General features: G+C 41.3%; 1 protein-coding gene across 2 annotated transcripts in view; it reads left to right on the top strand.

Moving 5' to 3' along the window:
* DGKI (diacylglycerol kinase iota) overlaps nucleotides 1-22,793 on the top strand; it is a 450,254-nt gene that overhangs the window by 160,783 nt on the left and 266,678 nt on the right. For both annotated transcript variants that reach the window (XM_037729856.1, XM_017504298.2), the window contains exon 3: nucleotides 9,229-9,324. In XM_037729856.1, coding sequence (XP_037585784.1) covers nucleotides 9,229-9,324 — 96 coding nt within the window. The remainder of the gene's footprint in view (nucleotides 1-9,228; nucleotides 9,325-22,793) is intronic.

Here is a 22,793-nt window from a genome sequence, read left to right on the forward strand (position 1 = left end):
TGGTTCCCTCATCTCTTACCATTGGTCCACTCTTCTGGACTCAATGATGGAACTGAGCAACCTTTACTTATTCAGCATTACTATTTATTGAGCAATGATTGGGGTTGGAGCCTCTTTGATTCTTTCAAATGAAAAGGAAGGTGGCAGGAGCTTATAAAAAGGTGGGGGAAACTCCAGTCTCTTGCCTTTGGTAATTAAAGGGCCATAATAGGGCTAAGTTGTGCTTCTGAGGGTCTTGACCACAGTGGCAGACAGGGATCCAGCAGGGATGATGAGGGTTCTGTTATTTCCTTTCCCACCCCACTTGACTCTTGGGTTAAAATTCTCTCTGCTCCATAACCTTTGACTCAGGGGAATGAATGGGGGTCACCTTAAAGGCCTCTGCTACTATGACTCTCTGGCCTATGTTACTCTATTCTTCTTCCTTCATCTGTAAGGAAACAGATTATAAAAAACTGTTCACTGTGTGTCTGAAGTTATAAAGTCAGAGTGAACCTGGAATTAGGATCTCAGTCCCCCAGTTTCTACTTATTGTGGAATCCCAAAAGGACCATGTTCTGACACTAGCCTATGTGTCAAAGTCATCTGAGGGGACACAGTTATTTCCTAAATATACTGTGGCAAATGGCTTTGAGGAGAAGTCTATTTGTAGGGTGCCCAAGACATAGGTGAGTACTGATTTAGTGAGCCTAGACCTTAGGCACCTGCACTTTTGGCCAGGAGGGTGCTATTCTAGCAGACAGTTTTAACGCTTTGAGTACATGAACTTAATAATTTTCTTTAAGTATTCCATTTTTACATTCTCATTTCCTTGTTTGTGATATATACAGTCTCTCTCTCTCTCTCTCTCTCTCTCTCAGTTTTAGCTTGTTTCTCAAAATCCCAAGCGTTCTCTCCTGCTGTGTTTTACTCAAATGGCTTATTATGACTTTTAGGATTCTCTGCCCCACATGGGCTAATTCTTTGAAGATATTTTTTACCAGTAGATATTTACTGAGGCTGCCTGTGCATAGTCATTTCCCTCTGGGCATGTCAGGGATAGAACCTGTAACGTTGCTGTGTGTGGAGAGTATCCAGATCAGTCTTCTGTATGGCGCCTGAGTCTTCTATTGACAGCAGTGGACACTGGGCTCAACTCAGTCTGAAAATTGCTATTTCCTCTAGAGATTTTCTCTTTTGCTCTCTGCCAAGCCATGCTCATCTTTTCAATCAAACCAGTTCTATTTATCTGAGGTACTCTTTGCTTTGTATCCTCACAATACCTCTCTGTTCATAGTGCATTGTCTTACAAATTTTAGAACCAAATTCATTTTTTTTTGTTTGACTTTCTTATTTATGGCTGTCAGATTTTAGGCTGCTTAAAAGGAGCGGCAATGTTTTCTGCTTGTTTTCTCTTCACAGTGGAGAGTGCAGCATCATAGACCTAGTAGCTGCTTGGTTACTGATGTTGGGAGGAATTGATTACAGTTTTTCTGCTCAATCAGTGAGAAGGGGATATTTCACTGGGAGTTGACAGGCACTCAGATACCAGTTCCTGGAAGGCTTGGTAGGCATGACTCCAAAGTCTGCTTGAAAAATAAATGGATTTATGCTGTTTTAATCCTAAGTAACTCTCTTTAAATTTCCTTCCTAATTCAACGCATTGTGTTAGATCTTAAGGCGCCCACAGTACTTTGTTCTTCCTGCTCTTCACAAGGGCATCCTCTTTTCACCTCCACAGTGACAACCTGCCACAGCTGCCCCCTCTGACACTGGATGAGGCCTGTCAGCCAAGCCAGTTGGGGTAAAACAAGTTAAATTACTAGAAAGGAAGGAAGTAATGCCTAAAAAGGAAAAATATTCTCATCTCCTGGGATGGTTTCCAAGTTCCCAGTTTAGAGTGAATTAGTCCATTTAGAAGTGTGTCTGTTCCACAGATAATGTGTATCTTCTTTTAAATGTCACATCTCCCATGCGATGGAGACTTCATTTGGACTTACAGCACTCTTCCCTGTTTGTAGAATTGCAGCAGAGAGCCCAGGAAGTGTGTCTCCCATCTGTCCCCACTGTTTCATAATTTGTTTTTGCCCGTCACCCTGCCTAAAACAACCCCCTGAACAGTGGTGGAAAAGCCACCAAGATCTTTCTTAAAGGGCACATTGGTTTTAAACCCAGCACCCTTGATTTCATTTTGTTTTCCTTCCTCATTGGCAAACTGTCTTCAGTCCCAAGAGCTGCGGAAAACAGAGCCTCAACACACACAAAGCCAGATCTTCAGTCCAAAGCACCTTTCCTTTCTGATTCTAAGAAAAGAAACACGTTCTCTGAGGCATTTAGAAACATCACACAGTTGGTGCACTGCCTCACAGTTTGGTTCAGGGACAAGATTAAGGAACCGGAGTCTTCATGTGGGAATGGTTTAAACTGGGTTATGAAACTAGGTCATCTTATCTTTAGAAACCTTGAATGAAAAGCCAGAAGGAGGCAGGTGTGTGTGTGTGTGTGTGTGTGTGTGTGTGTGTGTGTGTGTGTGTGTGTGTACAGGTGTGTTTGTGTGTGTGTGCTTGTGTGTGTGCATGTTCTCATTTCAGACCTGTTTCCTGTGGGTCCTGGGAGACCTGGACCTTCATTTCAAGCTTCAGACCCCTGCTTTTTGTCAGCTCTAAGTGTCATCACCCACAGCCCCCACTGCCCCACATCTTACCCTGCTCCCATTTCCATTTCAAAAAACTGAAGTCAGAGTAATCGATAAATGAGACTGTTGAGCAGAGCATAAGGAACTACTGCTCGCTGTAAATCAGTGGAGATCCTGGTCCTGGTCAGCCATGTAAATAGAGGGATAGATCGACCTCAATTTCACAGACCCTCCCCATTCCTTTATTTTCTGAGAATGGGTGAGTTTTTAAATCTAATCACCCTGGCTGCTGAGGGAAATCATGGAATCCTGTACCTTCGCAGATCTGTGAGAAGTACCTAGGTCTAATCTTCTGTGTCTAGGCAAGTGATTATCTAAATGAACACTGTCCAACAGAAATAGATACGAGCTGTAATGATAAATTTTCTAGTAGCCACACTTTAAAAAATGAAAAGAAATAGGTAAGATTAATTTTAATTCCATATTTTGTTTAACCAAATGTATTCAAAATATTATTTCAACATGTAATCAACATAAAAATTATTAATGAGATGTTTTACATTTTTTTCACACTAAATCTTCAAAATCTGCTATGAGTTTTACAAAGAGAAGCACATCTCAATTAGTGCTAACCATATTTCAAGTCCTCAGTAGCCACATGCATGTTGTACAGCACAATTCTAAAATATCCAACACAGTTTGTTATCAGTTATTATCTTGAAGATTTTCAGGGGGAGGCAATCCATTCTTTTTCGTTTTTGATTTTGTAAGGACATTTACGTAGGTTATATATTTATAGTTCTCATTGTTTCAACACATTTTCGTAAGCGAGTGTCTTCATTTTGTGTGGAGTAGTTGCTTCTTGTGTGAGCATACTCTTTATCTGTATTATTCAGTCTCAAACACTTGCCTCACCTTTGTCTTTTTACCCATAACCATTACTAGAATTTGGGTAGCACTTGAGCAAGAAAACATGCCTATATCTAGAAATCGATGTTTATGTCTATCTAAGTGAATCTCCACTCTTAGATAAATAGGTCTATCGATGTAAATCTATCAACATAAATATATGTATAGCTATACAGACTTGTCTCAGCACTCACCAGGACAGAAGAAGTGTTATCTTTGTTTAGAAATAGAGTTATTTTTCTGTCTGGCACATACGGATACTCTTTGAGTTGTTTTCTATTTGAGATGGTATTTCAAGATGCATGTGTAGAGAAGAGAGAAAGATGTTTCCAGGTAGGGACAGTAGAATGAACAAAAACGTGGCACCAAAAAGGAAATGTGGGGTGTGTATCAAGAAGAGTGACAGGGAGCCCAGTGTGATGGCATATGCCTGTAATCGAGCTACTCGGGAGGCTGAGGTGGGAGGATTGCTTGACTCCAGCAGTTTGAGGCTGCAGCAAGCTGTGATGATGTCACTGCACTCCAGCCTAGGCAACAGAGCAAGGCGCTGTCTAAAATAAAATAAAATAAAATAAAATAAAATAAAATAAAATAAAAAGAATGACAAGGAACAGGGATAAAAGAATGATTGATGCTGCTATTGGCTGCTATTGGAGTCTAGTATGCCAAGTTGAATTTGGATTTTATTTTATAAATAGGGAAACGTCTAAGCATGCTGAACAAGGAATAGGCACAATCTTGGCTCTCTTTTGGGGAGAGCTCAGTTTATACTAATGTAAAATAAATCAGAGAAGGTGACAGAGTTCAGAGCAGAAGAAACCGTGACTCCGAAATTAGATGCCCTGCCCAGCGTTATAGTGAGTAACTGGGGGTAGATTCAGATAATGAAAAGGAACCCAGACAAAACTAAAAGCAAAGGGAAGAGGCCTGCATTTATTGGGGTAAATGAGGCTCCGCAGCAAATAAAATGTCTACTGCATTCTTGTGCCAATGCCACCCAGTCTAGACACCTTTATGCAGAATTCAAGACTACCTTATCTCTGACATCAGTTACTCAAATGTGTAATGGCTTAATACAAGAGAGGTTGTGTCTCACCCATGTCATAGACCAAGACTATTCCAGGTGGTTGGGTTGGGAGTCAGGCCCTTTCACACACAGCTATTCAGTGACCCATGCTGAGGATCGCTCTGATATCTCACCAAGAGGATTCCAAAAGACTGACTTCCCAATTGACCAGTGAGATAAGAGTGGAAGAATGCATGTGGGAGGATTTAATGGAACAAGTCTGGAATTTCTGCTTCTGTTTCACTGTTCAGAATTTGGTCACATGTCTGCACGTAATTGCAAGGGAGGCTGGGGAAATAAAGTCTAACTGTGTGTCCAGCAAAGGGAGAAATAATTATTTTGAGAAATGGCTAACAGACTTGGCCACAAAGACCAAGGAGAGAAATGTAGTTAATGCTAATATCTGTGGATTAGGAGGAAGAAGGGCAACTAGAGAGTAACAGCAAAACAATAATAAATATAATGAACATCTATTAACTTGTTGTTGTATGCGGAACATTGGGCTTAAACATCACTGTAGTCCTGTAAAGGAGGCACAGTGGTTTTTATGCAACTGATTAGTAAAAACAGGGTTTGGCAAAGTGAGAAGGGCCCTACGTCATACAGCTATTAGGCAGCAAGTCTGACTCCAAAGCTCATGTTGATTAACATTGAGCTGGAGAAGGGTTCATGAGAACTGTAGGAAGAAAGCAAAAATAGTTCATTTGTCTACTGCATTTTTGTGCTAACGCCACCCAAGCTAGACACCTTTATGTGGATTCAAGAGTCCCTGAGACCACCCTCTCTTCTGACATCAGTTTCAAGTTTGGGAATCCCCAAGTCCATATTCAGGTTCAGTAACTCACTAGAAACACTCATAGGACTCCCTGAAAGCTGTTAATACTCACATTTATGGTTTATTACAGCCCTTTCCCAGTAGAGTCATGGTTCACTAGCTAACCTCTCCCAGCCACTGTGTGCTATAACACACATGGTGTAGTGCCAAGCCGAACCTTGATGTCCAGTTTTAATTGGGGGTTGGTCCTGTAAGCAGGGTTGACTACCCATTTGGTTGACATTAGCCTGTAGCCCCTGTGGGGGTCAAGCTGATACCCTATGGCCCAAGGTCCCCAGACAAACAAAAACACTCTTATCAGGCAGGACATTCCACGGGCTTAGAGATTACTTTCTTGGAGCTGAAAGCTCATTGCTTTATCAGTAGGTTTTGACATTTTACCCACTGCTACATTTTAGACTTCACTTTCTAAAATAGTTGGTCGGATTTTGCTGTGGCTTCCCTTGTATTGGCTGTTACTACTATGCTTTTAGTTCCATCTTCTCTGGTAGATTTTACTCTGTTGATGAATACAGAATCTCAGTGCCTGGTACCAATGGTATTAATAAAGGATTGTCGAATAAATTGTAGAACAATAAAATGAAAAAACATTATTCTGTATAAATGGTTATAACTTAGAATTGGAGAAAAGTTTCCAGTAGTAGAATATTTTAGATTGTGTGGACCGATTTGTTTAGGACATCTTGCAAAGAAGTGCCTTTCTACTTTATTTTTTAATGTTCTTGTCATCTGTTACTATCTGAAAACTTTTAGGGTCTGAACCCATAGCTATGCTTCTCTTTCCTCTGCTGTTGTCCCACGAGACTGACTGTGAGGTGAAGCTTATTTTCTCATTGACTTCGTTGAAAAAAATCGAACAATGCTTGCAACAGGGAAAAATTACCTATAGAGAAGAAGTTGTTTTGGTGAACAGATGTCCACCCTTTGATGTACAGGGCAATGATCCTGTTCAGTGTTGCTCTCCCTTTAGGAATGGATTCGAGCTACCAGGAGATGCGGATGGTTCACTCCCACCCAGGGTCTCCCTGTGCATTGTCCTGGAGCCCTGGACGCTTATATCCCTAGAACGTTCACCCTCTCCTGTCCCTTCCTGACTCACTTCTGCGGTCCAGGACTTGGACTCACCTTTCTTGGATCCTGAAGCAGCTAGGTCACATGTCACAATACAAATTTTGGTTGTTCTTACCCCAGAATTGTTTGAGTCACTATGCCCTGAAAGGAAAATGTGTTCTATCTGAATCTGAAGAAATATATTTATTTTAAAAGTGGGTGACACTTGGTATTTTTTCCCAGCAAATGTCATTTGGGGTGTGTGTGTGTGTGTGTGTGTGTGTGTGTGTGTGTGTGTATTTGAGTTGAAATATCAATCCATTGCCCAGACTGGAGTGCAATGGCGTGATCTTGGCTCACTGCAACCTCTGCCTCCTGGGTTTCAAGCAATTCTCATGCCTCAGTCTCCCAAGTACCTGGGATTACAGGTGCCCACCACCACGCCCGGCTAATTTTTGTATGTTTAATAGATAGGGTTTTACCATATTGTCCAGGTTGGTCTCAAACTCTTCTCCTTAAGTAATCTGCCTGCCTCAGCCTCCTGAAGTGCTGGGATTGCAGGCGTGAACCACTGTGCCTGGCCATTTGATGTATATTTCTGCTTTGCTGTACTAAGCTTTAGGATTCAGAGGGCTATGGTGTGGACACTTGTGGAGTAGGTTATAATAAAAGTGGCTTATGTATGAGATGGGTTTCTAAATTACATGATCATTCTATAAAATTGCTTATTTAAGTCATCTGCTTAGGCTGCTATAACAAAATGCCATAGACTTGGTAGCTTAAACAACAGACTTCAATTCCCACAGTTCTGGTAGGTGGGAAGTCCAAGGTCACGGTGCTGGCAGATTCTAGTCCTGTATAGAGTCTTCTTCCTCAATTGTAGACAGCTGCTTTCTTGATGTGTGCTCACTTGGCTTTTCCTTGGCACGCTCATGTGGAGAATCTCTCATGTGTCTCTTCTTATAAAGACACTAATCCCATTATGAGGGTTCCACCCCCATGACCTCATTACTTCCCAAAGTCTCGTCTCCAGGTTCTATCACGTTGAGGGTGAGGGATTCAACATAAGATTTTTTTTTTTTTTTTCTGAGACAGTCTTACTCTGTTGTGCAGGCGGAGTGCAGTGGTATGATCTTGGCTCATTGCAACCTCCATTTGCCAGGTTCAAGCAGCTCTTCTGCCTCAGCCTCCCAAGTAGCTGGGACTATAGGCATGTGCCACTATGCCTGCCAATTTTTTGCATTTTTAGTAGAGACGACGTTTCACCATGCTGGCCAGGCTGGTCTTGAGCTCCTGACCTCGTGATCTGTGTGCCTTGGCATCCCAAAGTGCTAGCATTATAGGCGTGAGCCATCTCACCCAGGTTTTTTTTTTTTTTTTTTTTTTTTNTTTTTTTTTTTTGAGACGTAGTCTCACTCTGTCACCCAGGCTGGAGTGCAGTGGCACAATCTCAGCTCACTGCAGCCTCCTCTGCCTCCCAGGTTCAAGTGATTCTCCTGCCTCAGCCTCCCGAATAGCTGGGATTACAGATGCGTGCCACCACGCCCAGCTAATTTTTGTAATTTTTTAGTTGAAATGGGGTTTTACCATGTTGGCCAGGCTGGTCTCAAACTCCTGACCTCAAGTGATCTGCCCGCCTCAGCCTCCCAAAGTGCTGGGATTACAGGTGTGAGCCACCATGCCCAGCCAACATATGAATTTTGAGGGGACACAATTTACTTTATAGCATCCCCCATAAAAAATAATTACATGCCCATTATCTGATGAATAAGATAAAAACAAGAGCAATTTTCCATAATTGCTCTTGACATGGAGACAAGGGCAAGATATGGAGGCTTAGTCTTGTTTTTTTATAGTTAATTTGATACAATATTTTCCCTAAGAGCTCAGAGCCCCTTTTGAGCAAATGACCAAAATATACAATTAATATATAAATCTATAATTTCCAAGGTAGTGTCCCATAAGAAGGAATGTGGAATTCTATTAATTATACTATTAAAAAACCAGTTGCTCCCCTCTTTTCCCAATACCACACTACACATTTCTGGAAGATAGGATTGATGCTCATCCGGTCGTACATTTTAGCAGCTCTGTTCCCCATCCAAAGTATATGAATATTTTTAGAAGCAGTAACATGTAGTTTGAAAAATGGAGAAGTAATTGGGTGAAGACCTTACTGAATTAGTAAGATGTGAATTAGTAGAAACTTATTATGCTTTGAGTACACAGGGACTTGAACTAAGTTTTAAGAAGCCTCAGCCCTTAGAAATATAATTTACCTATTACTGGTATAACCATGTTTTCAAACTATCTTTACTTAAAATACTTTAATGCTACCATCCTCCTTTTTAGCTAATTCATAAGTTTATTCGCTAAGCAAAGACACATTTTAATAGAATTTTAGTCTCAATTGTCATGAAATTTGCAATAGTGAGCCTAAGTGAATAAGGCTTGACATTAAACTATTTCGAGGTGTTTCTTCCTCATTTTTTGAATGTGTTTCAAAAATGACCACCTCCATGGATAAAACAGCTATAAACCCAATGTCTATTTTAATTATAGCTCAAAGTTTTTCCAAACACCTTTCTCCCTTTTTAGAATTTTGGTAGAATCAACTCTAGCAATACTTTGATGGATAAAATTAGAAATGTTTAGACTCCTTGGTTTCACTAACTTTCTTGTATCCCAAACTTAAATTAGTCTCCCTTACCCCTGGGGAAAAAAATTGATGCCAGGTGGGTCTTTTTCTTGCAGGAGAATGCCGTGAATGGAGAACACCTGTGGCTGGAGACCAACGTCTCGGGAGACCTCTGCTACCTAGGAGAGGAGAACTGCCAAGTCAGATTTGCAGTGAGTGTGCGCTTTACGCTCTGGGCTCTGTCTTGCTGGGGAGGACCTGTGAATCTTAATGAACAGAGAAATCACCTTGCCTAAATTTCCAAGGACAGGTTTGGACAAGCCTGTCCTTGTGAGATGGAAGCCTTCCCGGATGTTTTCAAGGTTTACAAAGAGAGTTTTTCAAGTTAGCATGACTTTCAGGTTCTCACTTGTAATGGTTGTAGGATTCAATTATGTAGGCCAGACCTTGGTGTAATGTGTTACTTTAGAGTGATGCCTAGGGTAAGTTTTTGTCTGCTGGTGGTGGGGGAGAGGGTCAATGTGGATGAGGTAATGTCTGCTTATGGGGTTGTTGGGGTGGCCCAAGGCCTGTGTGTGGAGGAGGGAGCTCTGTAGGGTGGTGGCCCTCGTGGGGGCTTTACTGGTGGGTGAAGGTGGAAAGACAGTGAAACACCTGTGGTGGGAGTGGTGTAGGCTAGCAAATAATCCAGACTAAGTTCTAGAGGATCCAGTTCTAGAAATAATATAACCAATCAACAGTCAGGTCAATTGGAGTAGCTTTTGTTGTTTAAAATCTGCTTTGTGTCCCTCTTTAGAAGGGTTAAAGGGTTAAAATCTATTTAAAGGGTTAAAATTCTCTTTATGTTGTGAGGAATGTGTGGTTGCCAGGTGGTGCATTGTGGAGAAATCAAAACTATAGTGTTGAGAAACTGAACTTAAAGTTTGTGTGTAGTTTTAAATGATTGGTCCAAACAGAGAGTAATAGGAAACTTAGGGTAGTAAAGAAGAAAGAAAAGATGTATTCCTTCTTATTTGGGAAAATGAGCACCCTAATTTATATAATTTATTCATTTTGTAATACATTTGTTTATTATGTGAAAGAAATATTTGTGGCAAGATGTAGGGCCTTGAAATTGCAAATGAGTATGTTTTTGTTAATAACTAATAAGGAATAAATCGAATTTCCATCAAAGCTTATAGAAGAATGTGTATGGCTCCCAAGGATTTTAAGCAGACTGCCTGAAACCACGAAGCTCCAGAACTAAGACCTTTTTCGTTGCTTTAACTGTTTTAATCCCTAGTTTATAAGTTTCATTTGGAGAGCTTTGAGAGTTCTGGGGAGAACAGGGTCTGCTTCAGTGACGTTGTGAATAAATGTCAGGGGAAGGCCCAGATGCACGGGCTCCAGATTGGAGGTCGAGAAGCCTGGAATTGAATCTTAGTGTTACTGCTTACTGTGTGACATTGAGAACTCATGACCTTTGAGCCTTGGCCACCTTCTAAAAAAGAGAGTAGAATTGAATTATTTTTAATTTTGCTTCTCGACCTGTAATTAATCATTTGCATCTCTTCTAATTTTGTTGCAAATTGAATTGATTTAAATATCAGGATTTCAACTTTATGCATATGTATTTTTAATTAAAGTATAATTGCATGGAATTTGATTAAATTAGCCAAATCCATGAGAAGCTCAGCTGTACAGACTAAAATGCTATAAAGAATGAATTAACTTTAGAGTGTTAGTTAATTGCATAAACACTGGTCTTGGGATGTAAGATGACATAAAATGGAAAAAATGAAAGCCAGTATTACTTACATATACACTTTTGAACAATTTCTACTGATGGACTATGATTTGTTACAAAGTTATGCCTGATTTCCAAATTGCTCTCTTTAATCCCTTTCTGTTACTTTTCTTGGGGATGGCTACCTCTCTTGACAAATATGTAAACAGGTACATATATCCTCCTTCAACCTTGTATCAGTAAATAACATTGCTATCTACTGAACATTCTTACTTCTTCACTAATATCTTTAGGCTAGGAAAAGAGGCAAAGAGAATAAATGAAATTTTAGGTAGAAATAGGAGGAAACAGAGTTGGGAACATTCTCAGTTTCCTTCTGAACCTTCCTAATAATTTCATACCAGCTACTTGACCCTATTAACTAATTTTACAAAATGTCTGAAAGATGAAGAACTTCTCCAAAAAATGTTGATTAAATGAAGGAATAAATCAGTGAGGAAGCTGAAGACCTAACTGCTATCAGTTTTTTAGAGCTCAGTTTCTTTACCTATAAAGTGGGGGAAATGCCGTTTTGAGGATTTGATGAGATGATGCATAGAAAGGACTTACTTGGCTCAGCAACATAATGAGTTAAAGGCAAAAAAACAAAACAAAAATCAAAACAACAACAACAACAAACCAGGAAGGACAAGGACAGGAAATTTATAAAACAACTACCAGTTGCCAATAAATATCTGAAAAGTATAAACAAAGACATCCCAATTAAAACAACTCAGGAGTCAACTTCATGTGCCTATTAAATTTGCAAAGATTTATAAAATGGCAATACTTATTGCTGGTTGGTTTAGGCTGAAATGGGCAGTTTCATCATCAGCTGCCAGGAGTGTAGGTGGATACACTGTCCTTCACAAAATTGACAGTGTGTACTAAAAGCACTGAAAATCCTCTTAGTCTCACTTCTCACCTCGAATTGTGAGGCACATGTCATCTCTGGGCATCCTATTTTGAGAGCGAGATTGGCAAGTAGCAGAGGACCCAGAGCGGGGTGCCCAGGTTGGCTCAGGGGATGGAAGCTTGTTGTAAAGAAATGTTAGATTACGTGGGCTACAACCGAGTATTAGAAGGGAAGGCAGAGAGATGACTTCCAGTATTTGAAGAGTTACTTTGAAGAAAAGAAAAGTGAGTTGCTATCTGTTGTTAGAAATGTAAAAGTCAGAGAGAGAGAATCCACCGATTCTAACTTTATAACAATAAACAAACTTCACCTGGGAAACCTAACGATGCATACTCCTATTTCCCTCTTTGTTCCAAATGCCGATTTAGTATACTTGGAGTTGGACTTGGGAATCTGCAATTTTTTTTTTTTTTGACATAGTCTTACACTGTTGCCCAGGCCTGGGTGCAGTGGTGTGATCTCAGCTCGCTGCAACCTCCGCTTCTTGGGTTCCTGCCTTAGCCTCCTGAGTAGCTGGGGTTACAGGTACACACTGGCACACCCAGCTAATTTTTGTATTTTTAGTAGAGATGGGGTTTCACCATGTTGACCAAGCTGGTCTCAAACTCCTGACCTCAGGTGATCCACCTGCCTCGGCCACCCAAAGTGCTGGGATTACAGGCATGAGCCGCCACACCTCGCTGGGAGTCTGCATTTTTAACAAGCAACTCAAATAATTCTGGTGCAGATGGTCCGCAAACCTAACTTTGAGAAATACTGTATGATTAGAAAGAAATTTGTCAGCCTGAGCTTCCCAGCAAGAGAACAAGGTGTCTGGAGAGATTGACGGGATAAATGTGTGTTTGTGGCTAACACGGGTGGCCGTCTTTCAAGGATGCTGTAGTTGGGGATGCACAGCTGCTTTGGGGAAGAGGTCAGACACAGAAGTCTCCAGGGGAGTCTAGTTTAAATGATCTATTTGCTGTTTTCTTAGAACAACAGTTTTTTTGGGGAAAACGTATGTATAAGTAGATTGTATATTTATATTCTAATTTAATGAACCGCATTTGAAGAAAGCCTACTTGTTGGGCTTGGGACCAAATTACCATAATCAGGTACTACCTGCATTCTCCTTAAAAAGTACAGGCAGAGTGTGCTCAGGGGAGGCATGACTCCGTCATCTACGAAGTGTCTTTCACTCCTTCCCTATTTTAGCAAAGCAAATGTCACAAGTAGAAGTTAAGAGAAGGAAGAAGTCAGTGTGGGTTGAAGCAGACAGGCAGCTTCATGGAAATGGGGTTTGAGCTCAGTTTTGAAAGATGGGTAAGATTTACGTAAGTGGGTTTGAAGAAGGAGAACATTTCAGAAAGGGAAGAGGAACATGAGCAAACTCACAGGTGGGTCAAGCTCTGTATAAAGGAGGTGGCAATCATGAGCCATGCATGAGCTCACCAAAGAGCATGTGTCAGAGGAAAATGGAAATAAGAGTGGAATTAGTTTTTTTTGAACAAAAACTTGGAGTGCCTATCATAAATGCTGGTGGGCTTAGGAAGTGTGACCATGTAATACGTTGTCTAAACCAAGACACTTTTGAGGGTGAAAGTGGCTGCTGTTAATAATGATGACATAACATTAGGGATAAAGCAGACCGGCATCACCCTAGCTTATGGGGACATTAGGGCATCTATGTAAAACCAAAACTGCCCTGCAAAGCTGGGACTTCCTGCTGCCATGTGGATTGATATTTGGGGACTGATATTGGAGGGTACTGAAAGCAAGGCAGTGACTTCCAAAACCCTAGAACAGTTGTGGGAGGTTTTCCTCAAGCTTCGGGGCTAAACCATGTGACCTTTCCTGTTCTACAGTTCTCTGGTGGCAACATTTAATACAGTAGAATACCTGTGAGCACATACGTAATGGAATTAAATTTCTTCCCAAATTGGCAACAGCTCCCAAATTAGCAACTGTTTCTTTTTCTGGTCTAGATAAAAGAAAAGGATGCAAAAGTAATGAAATTGAAGTAGAAAGATCACTGTTTCCCAGCTAATTATAAACATGAAGAAACCTGAAATAACATTCCAGCCAGAATCGCTGTTGTTTGGTGACATTTATTTTTATGTACATTTATTCATTTATTCTGTCAGTGTTTGTGGGCTGGGTTCAGTACCCCATGCCTCACCGTATAGCAGGCACAGCTGGATAGAAACTGCTCTAATGCTCTGGGGCCAGGCTTGTGTACCTACTTAGACTTGAAAGAAACTTGCCTACATTGATACGCAAATGTTTGCACCCACTGTGGTCACACCGACCTGAATAGGCAACGGGTCGGTAGCATGGGCGGTCAGAAGGAAACAGACTTTGTATTGGACTCACCTGGGTTTGAAAGGCTGCTTTTCCATTTATGTACTGAGTAAAGTTGGGTCATATCGCTTCACCTCTTTTTGCCTCAGTTTCTAGATTTAAAGTATTGCTACTAAGAGAGACCTCAGGGATTCTTATTTCTGGAAGAGCATTATAGTCATTTATGCCATTTTACTTTTTAACATTATCTATAAAGTGTTGGTTTCCATTCTTGATGTACTGCATCAGGATTTCTAGTAAGTGGGACTGAGCATGATGTCAAACAAACAACCAGATCTACAGATGATTCTTGTTCACTGTCAGGGTAGAGAGACACTGATCCACCTCAGAAACAGAGTGTCAGCACCAAAAAAGTTGACCTGGTTCTCACACCTGGTGTATGATGACTGTGATGGGCTGAATAGTGTGCTCCAAAAGACATGGTGAAGTCCTGATGCCTTGTACCTCAGAATGTAACTTGATTTGGAAATAGCGTTGCTGCAGATGTAATTCATTAGGTTAAGTTGATACTGGAGCAGGGAGGGCCCTAATCCAGCATGACACACATCCTTAGAGGACACACAGAGATGCACATGCAGAGAAGGCCATGTGGTGATGAGGGCAGGAAGTAGAATGATGGCAGCTGCAGGCTGAGGCCCTCCAAGGATTGTGGCTCTCCGCAGAAGCTAAGAGATGGGCGCGAAATTCATTCTCCCTCCAAGCCCTCAAAAGGGTGTTAAACCTTGTTGAAGTCTTAATTTTGGACTTCCAGCCTCTAGGAGTGTGAGAGAATACATTCTGTTGTTTTAAGCTGCCTGGTTTGGGTTCCCCACAGAATACCCATTGCCATTTTGTGGGAGCTTAGTAGTCAGTGGAAAAGTATTTGAGAAATGCTCACACAATGCTTTGCACTTTTCCTGGGATTCACACTCATCTCTGATCCATAACAACAACCTTTTGGGGTGGTCATATCAGGCCATTCACTTCTACCTGAAGGATAAAGGAAAGAAGAGTCCTAGAGGCTTCCTCACTATCCAGAGCTTTATGATTCCTTTACCCTCTTAGGGCAGTACTAGGAAACTAATGTAATAACCATTCTATGAGGTGACTTATCTAGCCATGAAGATACCACAGTTACATAGGCTCATGGACACGTGCTCTTCTACAGCAGGCTTGAGTGGTTAGGTTGAGTGGTATGTGGTTGTGGTATAACTGAGCAGACAGGCAGGTTGGTGTCAAAAGCTGGGAGCTGCAGGAAACACAGTAGGTAGATGAGGAGGTAAGTGAGCATGTAGGTTGTGTAAGAGGAAAAATGGAACTGTCAGGCTCCAGGATGCTGTTACCAGATATACCTTCTCTATTTTTAAATGTGCTCATGCCACCCTCATTTCGTGGACTGGCTAATAGGTACTGCTTTGCTTTTGTTATTGTCTTGTTCTTGTATTTTGCTTTAGTCTTTTCCTTGTAGGTAATGTTGGTGAAAATGGATTAACCCCACCTGTGATACCTGCCTTTAATTCTAAGGTTTCTTCTCATGTTGCTTGCAATTCGTCAAGCACAGTTTTATTGAGAAAGTAGATGAATTGCATTAGAGAGGCCATGTGATATCGGAATTGGAGAATTGGAGGGCGAGAGCTTCAGATCCAGAGACAAAAAGATGTAGATAAAAATTCAAGTTCTGCCTTGTCTCTCTGAGCCTGATTCCCCTGTAAAGAAGTGGTGATTAAATCTACCTCTCAGAATCAGTAGAGGGATAAAATCAGGTAACGAGTGATTATATTCATTTTCCTCCTCTTCCTACTATGGTTCAATGCCATGGAGTTGATCAAGCTAATTAGCAGGTTTGATTGGACTTCGGCTTAACAAGGCCTTATATTTGGGATGATTCTGTCTATCCCAACATTAAGACTCTTGCACCTTCATCTGTCATTTTGCTGCTGTGTGTACCATCCATATTCTTACCAGGTGACTTGGAACAACTGAGTGTGACAAATCAAAGTAACCCATTCTGTCATCTCATCTCACATGCTGTGTCCTCTTATTGGTGAATCGGAAGCCTCCTCCTTGTCTGTAATGGGATATCACAACATTTGCTCACAGGAATGCTGGCCATGCCCTTCGATTCTTTGAAGAAACTTTCAAGAATCGCAGCTCTCTGCCCTTTTTGAAGGAACCTTTCCACTTTCTGCTGTTTAAAAACGAAAATGACTCTGAGCCCAGCTATGCCTTGTCTGTTTCATCTCAGGAAGAATGAGCACCAGGCAGCAGCTTGTGAAAATGCTGGTTCCCATGCATCTGTGTCTTGTGGGTGAGAAGATGAGAGAATCAGAGCCCGACATGCATTGCGGGGGCCCTTCTGCCCCTCTGTGTATTCAGGTCTAGCAGGTGTGCACCATGGAGTACCAGCATCGGGCTTAGAATGCACCAAGATCTGCCTGCATGCTGCTCCTGCTCTGTCAGCCTCAAATACCAGTTGTCTGGCACAGCAGATTGATGTTCCACACCCCAGATGGCAGTTTGGTTCAGCTGGGTGCAGGCTGTCAGAGGGAACCACGTGGTGGCAATAAAGCCCAGGAGGCAGAGCCAGCTCTCTGAGTTGTTTGGGTGCCAGCCATTCTCTGCCAGAGGCCTTTTCGCCATTAGGATATTGAGGATCTAATGAATCAAGATGACTCATTGAAAGTATAGCCATCAACAAAAATAAGAAAAGAATTTTCACTGACACACTCTCTGCTACTGACTTCCTAGTTAGAGGGTATGAGAGAGGAAGAGAGTGGGGTGCTCCCAGCAGTGGAATTAACGTCACCCGTTATGTGTCTGGCCTGATGGCTCAGCATTTCCATGAAGTCATCCACATGCACACTTGGAACAGTGTCTGACACGCGGTAGGCCCTCAGGACATGTTAGCTGTTGTTACTATGACAACTATCATGGGGGTTGTTACAATTATTATTTGGTATGAAGTGCTGTCTGTATATTAAAGGAGAAGCTAGTGCTGATACTGCTCACTTCATGTAATGGAAATAGGGCTAGTATATGAAGCCAAGGGATCTTTAGGATTCTGCCACTTCTAGGTGACCCTGGATCAATAGGACCATTATCTATTTGCAGAGCCCATTTTCTTCTTTCCTCAAATTGTATTCTGGAGAACGCTAAACTCATTAAAACAATACAGGGTATTATACATTAAAAGGAGCTCATGACCATAAATTTTGAAAACACTGAATGCCTTTGATATATAAATAGCTCCTATGAAACTCAATGAAGAATATAAGGTACGCAGGATTTCCTGCATTTTTTTGAGGGGATGGGAGGATTGTGGAACCCATTAATTACCCCCACAGAACACCTGTTACCATTTTGTGGGATCTTAGTAGTCAGTGGAAAGGTATTTGAGAAATGCTCACACAGTGCTTTGCAGCTTTCCTAGGATTCATACTCATCTCTGATCCACAACAACAAACAACAACCTATTGAAGTGGTCATATTGGGCGGTTCACTTCCACCTAAAGATAAAGGAAAAAAAGAGCCACAGAGGCTCACTCACTCTCCAGAGCTTTATGGCTTTTTTTTTTTTCTATCTTTGTGCAGTTCTTTTGCCTTTATACTAAACTTTCATTAAGTCAAAGCCTATGTGTCTTATTTTATCCTTAGAGTTTGAACCTCTGAGAATAATTATCATCTCTTCTGTGATGAGAATTTTAGATTGAGGCTGCATTTGTGTGTTTGTGTAGGGATGCGTGTTTCTGTGAAGCAGGTCTGTTGTTATTTGATATTGTATGGTCCTGTTACCTAGTAATAAAAATAATTTGCATCTGATTTGGCATGAGGTTTACATTTTACCAAGGCAATGCCCAGGTGTACAGAAATGCTTTCTCTTCTTCCAGTATTTTCCAAGAGCAGGGACCCAGAGCAGTAGCGTTTAACCAATATTCCTGTTGCTCAGAGGCACCCAGTCTTGGTGGAAGCATTAGATGCATTACCGGTTATTCCAAAGCCACCACTGGCCCCCAGAGTTGGTATTGTCTCTGTTCGTTAGGAGCTGGTGCTTCTCGTTGTTCCCTGTCTCATTGACCCAGGCAGATACATATTCAGAAGGCAATGCTTTAAAAACAAAAGGAAATGAAAAATCCTGCACTGATGTCTTCATTTAAGGAGTTGCAGGTGATGCAATGATGAAGTGTGTGGGCTTTGGAATCAAATGACCTGGCTTTGAATTCTGATTTCCAGGCTTCAAGTTGTGTGACACTCGTCCTTGTTTTAACCTCTTTAAGCCTAAGTTTTACATCTGTAAGATGGGATAATACTGCTTCTTGTGCTTGTTGTGAAAATTAAATGAGTTAATGCATACATAAGAGCAGGCTGGCAAATCATAGGAACTCAATAAATATTGCCCACTGTAATCACTCCTCCTTGAATGAAAGTGCTTCCAACAAATGGAAGCCAAAGAGACAGCCCAGATTACTAGTTTGGAGAGTCTTAGAATCACCTACTACCTCTGTTTCCTCGAAGAAAGTTGAGGACTGAGCTTGTGAGGTGAAGCAACTAGCCCAGCTGAGTCAGGCTGTCCCTCCCCTCTGCTCCCTCCGCATTCTGTCAACCTTTTATACCAAACACCACTTACTGTCGTATATTTTGAATTGCTTACTTATTTATATGTCTCCAGCACTAGAACATGCGCTCCATTTAGCTCAGGGACTCTGCCCTTGGACTCTCCTGTGTTCCCCACACTGAGGATAAGTGACTGCACTGAATAGTTACCCTGTGTGACTTAACATTGAATGAATGGATAAGTTCAATGAGGTGATTGTTGAGAGAGAGACACATACACACACACACACCTGTCACCAGATCAACCCTGCCAATTAAGTTATTGTTATATTTACAATTCAGGACGTCTGAATTCCTGCCTCATGTTTAAGGCTCTTTAGAGGGAGATTTAACACATGCAGCTAGCAGACTTGTGTGAGGTTTTAAGCCCTGTTTAGCCAGTGCCATGCCTTTTACAGTGCATTTTATTTCATTCTCATGGAGAACAGAGACTGCTTTTTGCCATCTTGGCACAGGGAGTTATGGTGTGGTTGTCATTAGTCAGTTCCCCTGGGGATCTCATGAGAGGAGATCATATGAAGCAATCATGTTAAACATCATGTTTCTTATCTATCCTCATCAGCCTTGCTCTCCCAGTCTACCACTAGCAAAGGAAGGAGGAAAACAGTATGTTGTAATACATAGAGATGGCTTTGGTTAGAAAGACTTCATTTCCACTCTTAGCTAGTCTTTCTTGGGCAAGTTGTACAGTCTTACATGGCCTCAGATCCTTTAGCTGTAAAGTGGGTGAGTCGTACCTACTTGGCATGGCAGAAGTGAGCTGTGTTTACAGTGTGGGTAATGTGTATATTACACTGCTAGCCTCCTGGCAAATCTCTGTGAGTATGATGTCCTCATTAAAAAATGATATGGGCGGGTGTGTATGTGTCAGTGAAAACATTACCAATTGGAGATACAGTATTGAGTAAACAATGACTGAAATATCTGTGGGTCTTCCTGGACTAGATTGGCTGGAAGACTGCCTTAATTATGTCACCAACTAGCTTGGAATGTAAAAAATGGCCGTGAAAGGATAGCTAACTTACCACAGCTTGACATGGCCTCTTAACTGGAAATATTCCATATCAAAGCAAATATCTCTAAATTATTGGTTAAAAATATTAAGCTGTGAACTTTAAGAAAATAATTTGATTTCCATAAAGTAAACTGATAATAGAAACATGTCAGGGTTCATAATACAAGTAAGGCGGTGTTTATGGTACTGTCACACCAGCAAGGTCTGAAAATGGAAAAGTGTTGGGATTTCCTAATTTATACGAAGGCTCAAATCTCTGCTATACCCATGATGAAGTTCTCTACTTCAGACTAGAGAAAGGCACCGAGACATGGAAACAGCATTTCCTATTAACTTGTTTTCATGATGACTTTTGTCATATGTCTAGCCCATCTTCACTGAAGTCTATCTGGTTGAAATTTGTGAATGCACGTGTGTCTGTGTATGTATGTAGGGCTCTAATTGTATGATTTATACTTATTAAGTCTGTGTACCTGTAAAGATATTTATATCCATATTTGCATGTATATCAGCCCTTTAATTACTCTACTAAGACACGTAGCAAAGACACGTAGCAACTTTGACCTGCTGGCACAAATAATAACCTTAAAGAGAGTATGAAAATATAACAAGGAACAGCCACAAAAGCACGTGTAAAGAGCCAAAACCAGGAAGATTGCATATGATGAGTTAAAACTAGTGATCGGCCATGGTTGTTCACTGGCATCGAAGCTGAGAAGCGTAGAGAAGCAAATGGAAATAAAGAAATAAGAGAAAAGACAAGCAGGCAAATTTTAAAGAAGCAGAAACAAGAAATGAGGGCCACAAAGCACAGATAACTTTAATAGTAAAAGCGATGAAATATGAAGTTTCCTTGGGTAAAATGAGGGTCAGGGTGGGAAGTAGAATTACGGATTTTTAAAGAGTTTTTCAAGTTCATTAGGCTGGAACCCTTTTTAATGTGTCATGACCATGAGGGAGGAGGCAGAAGGATTACCTGAGTGGCATGGTCATCTAGATGGAGGGGCACACTGAGTATCATTCCCCATGACTCTCTGCCCCAGCGTCTCTGAGTGAATCAGTTTCTTAGTATCATTTCATTAGGCTTGTGCAAACCCATTCAAACTTGTCAGGCCATTCACTATGCTTGTTATAAAGACTGGCTGCAATATTTGTTTTATATCTCAATAACTGTACCTGAATTGTAAGATTTCCAAAAGATGGTAGCAGTAGGCAGTAGTCACCCAAATGAATTCCAAGGGGTAGACTTCTCCTAAGATTCACATCATGGCTTTCTGCTTTTTTGCTTATTTGTATGTTTGTTCTAGAGACAAAGTCCTGCTGTGTCACCCAGGTTGGAATGCAGTGATGTGATCATGGCTCACTGCAGCCTCAAACTCTTGGGCTTCAGTGATCCTCCTGCCTCAGCCTCCTGAGTATCAGGGACCACAGGCTTGCAGTAGCTTTCTGTTGAAGCCTATCAGAAAACCTTTGTGCCTATCACTTTCTTCTCATTAAAAAGAAAAATCACTTTTAAACCACTCTTAAAGAGTTTGATTTGGTACAAATTTTAGTATAAGGGTAAATTGCTGAGATATCGACATGTTCCTTTTTCCTCCCTTAAAAAGAATCCTGTACTGTTCTGACTGTAGTTTTCACCAATCCTAATCTAGTGCTCAAAACGTGATGGATGTATCTTTTTTTTTTTTTTTTTTTTTAAGACGGGGTTTCACCATGTTGGTCAGACTGGTCTTGAACTCCCAACCTCAGGTGATCCACCCGCCTTGGCCTCCAAAGTGCTTGGATTACAGGTGTGAGCTACTATGCCTGGCCTGATGTATCATCCTTTATAACCAGTCATCAACTTTAGCTTTGAATTAGCGCAATTCTAGCAATTTGGTTCTTACCAAATTGTTTCTCCTGTGATCCCCGTTCGGCTGCTTCTCAGGAAGAGGAAAGATTTTTATGTGTCTTTCTAGTTCTTACATTCAGCTCACAGAGTCCTTTTTTTCCTTTGGCTTTCTGCTGTAAGATTTTGGTTTTCTTTCTCTACAGATGAAAAATATATAGTACACTGGCCATAGGGAAAATGGACAACGTTTCATTTCATGTTGAAACAATCCAGGCACCACTCTTCTTTCTCCCTGTAGGTCTCTCGGGAGGTTGTGGAATTGCTCCCTCCTAGGTAAGGTTCAGCCTAGCATCTAGAACCTACCTGCACATCCGAGGGTACTCAGGGAAGGTGCTAGGACCATAAATACAAATACTTCATATGCAAAGTGCTTTTGATAATGTGTTGTTCAGAACAGAACAAATCATGCTGTTTGAAGAGCATCAAGTGAGTTTTCCTGCTCTACTTGAGAGGCACTTTCAACCATAACACAGCATGAGACTGTCAGGTGTGCAGTCAGCCCAGCATATACACGACAGCAAAAGAGACCAAGGGGGAGGACTGAAGCCCTCCTGGGCTGCTGATGATTCTACTGAGAGACATAAGGCCAAAGTATGAGGAATTCACGTTGACCTTAGCGGAGGCTGGCCTGGGCTAGGAAGAGGGCTGTGTGCTCTCAGTCACGTTTACATCTCTGCCTTTCCTTTGTTTTTCCTTGCTTGTCACTCCATTTCAGGCCCCCATCACCTCATATGAGAAATTATCACTGTGGCCTTTGAATTTCTTATTCTTTTTCAGAAAAAAAGCCAGTGTCCTCACCATGACTTACAGGACACCATGATCCGGCCTGCTGCTACCATCTGGCCTCGCCTCCACTTCCCTACACTGGCCCCGGTCCCTGGCCACTCCTTAGCATCCTGACATCCTCATGCCTCTGAGCTTTGCACTGGCTGTGCCCTTTGCTTAGAATGCTCTTCCCTCAGATATTGACATGGTGAACTCTCTCACTTCCTTTTGGTGTTTGTCAAAATGTTCAGTGAAACCTTTCCTGGTCAACCTGTCTACAACTTCAATTTTCTCCTACTTCTGATATTTTTCTCCTGTTCTGTCTTTAATGTTCTCTTTGGTGCTTGTTTCTTTTTTTTTCTTTTTCTCTTTCTTTCTTTTTTTTTTTTTTTTTTTTTT

The sequence above is a fragment of the Cebus imitator genome, unplaced genomic scaffold (genome assembly GCF_001604975.1).
Source record: "Cebus imitator isolate Cc_AM_T3 unplaced genomic scaffold, Cebus_imitator-1.0 Scaffold319, whole genome shotgun sequence".
Lineage (NCBI taxonomy): Eukaryota > Metazoa > Chordata > Mammalia > Primates > Cebidae > Cebus > Cebus imitator.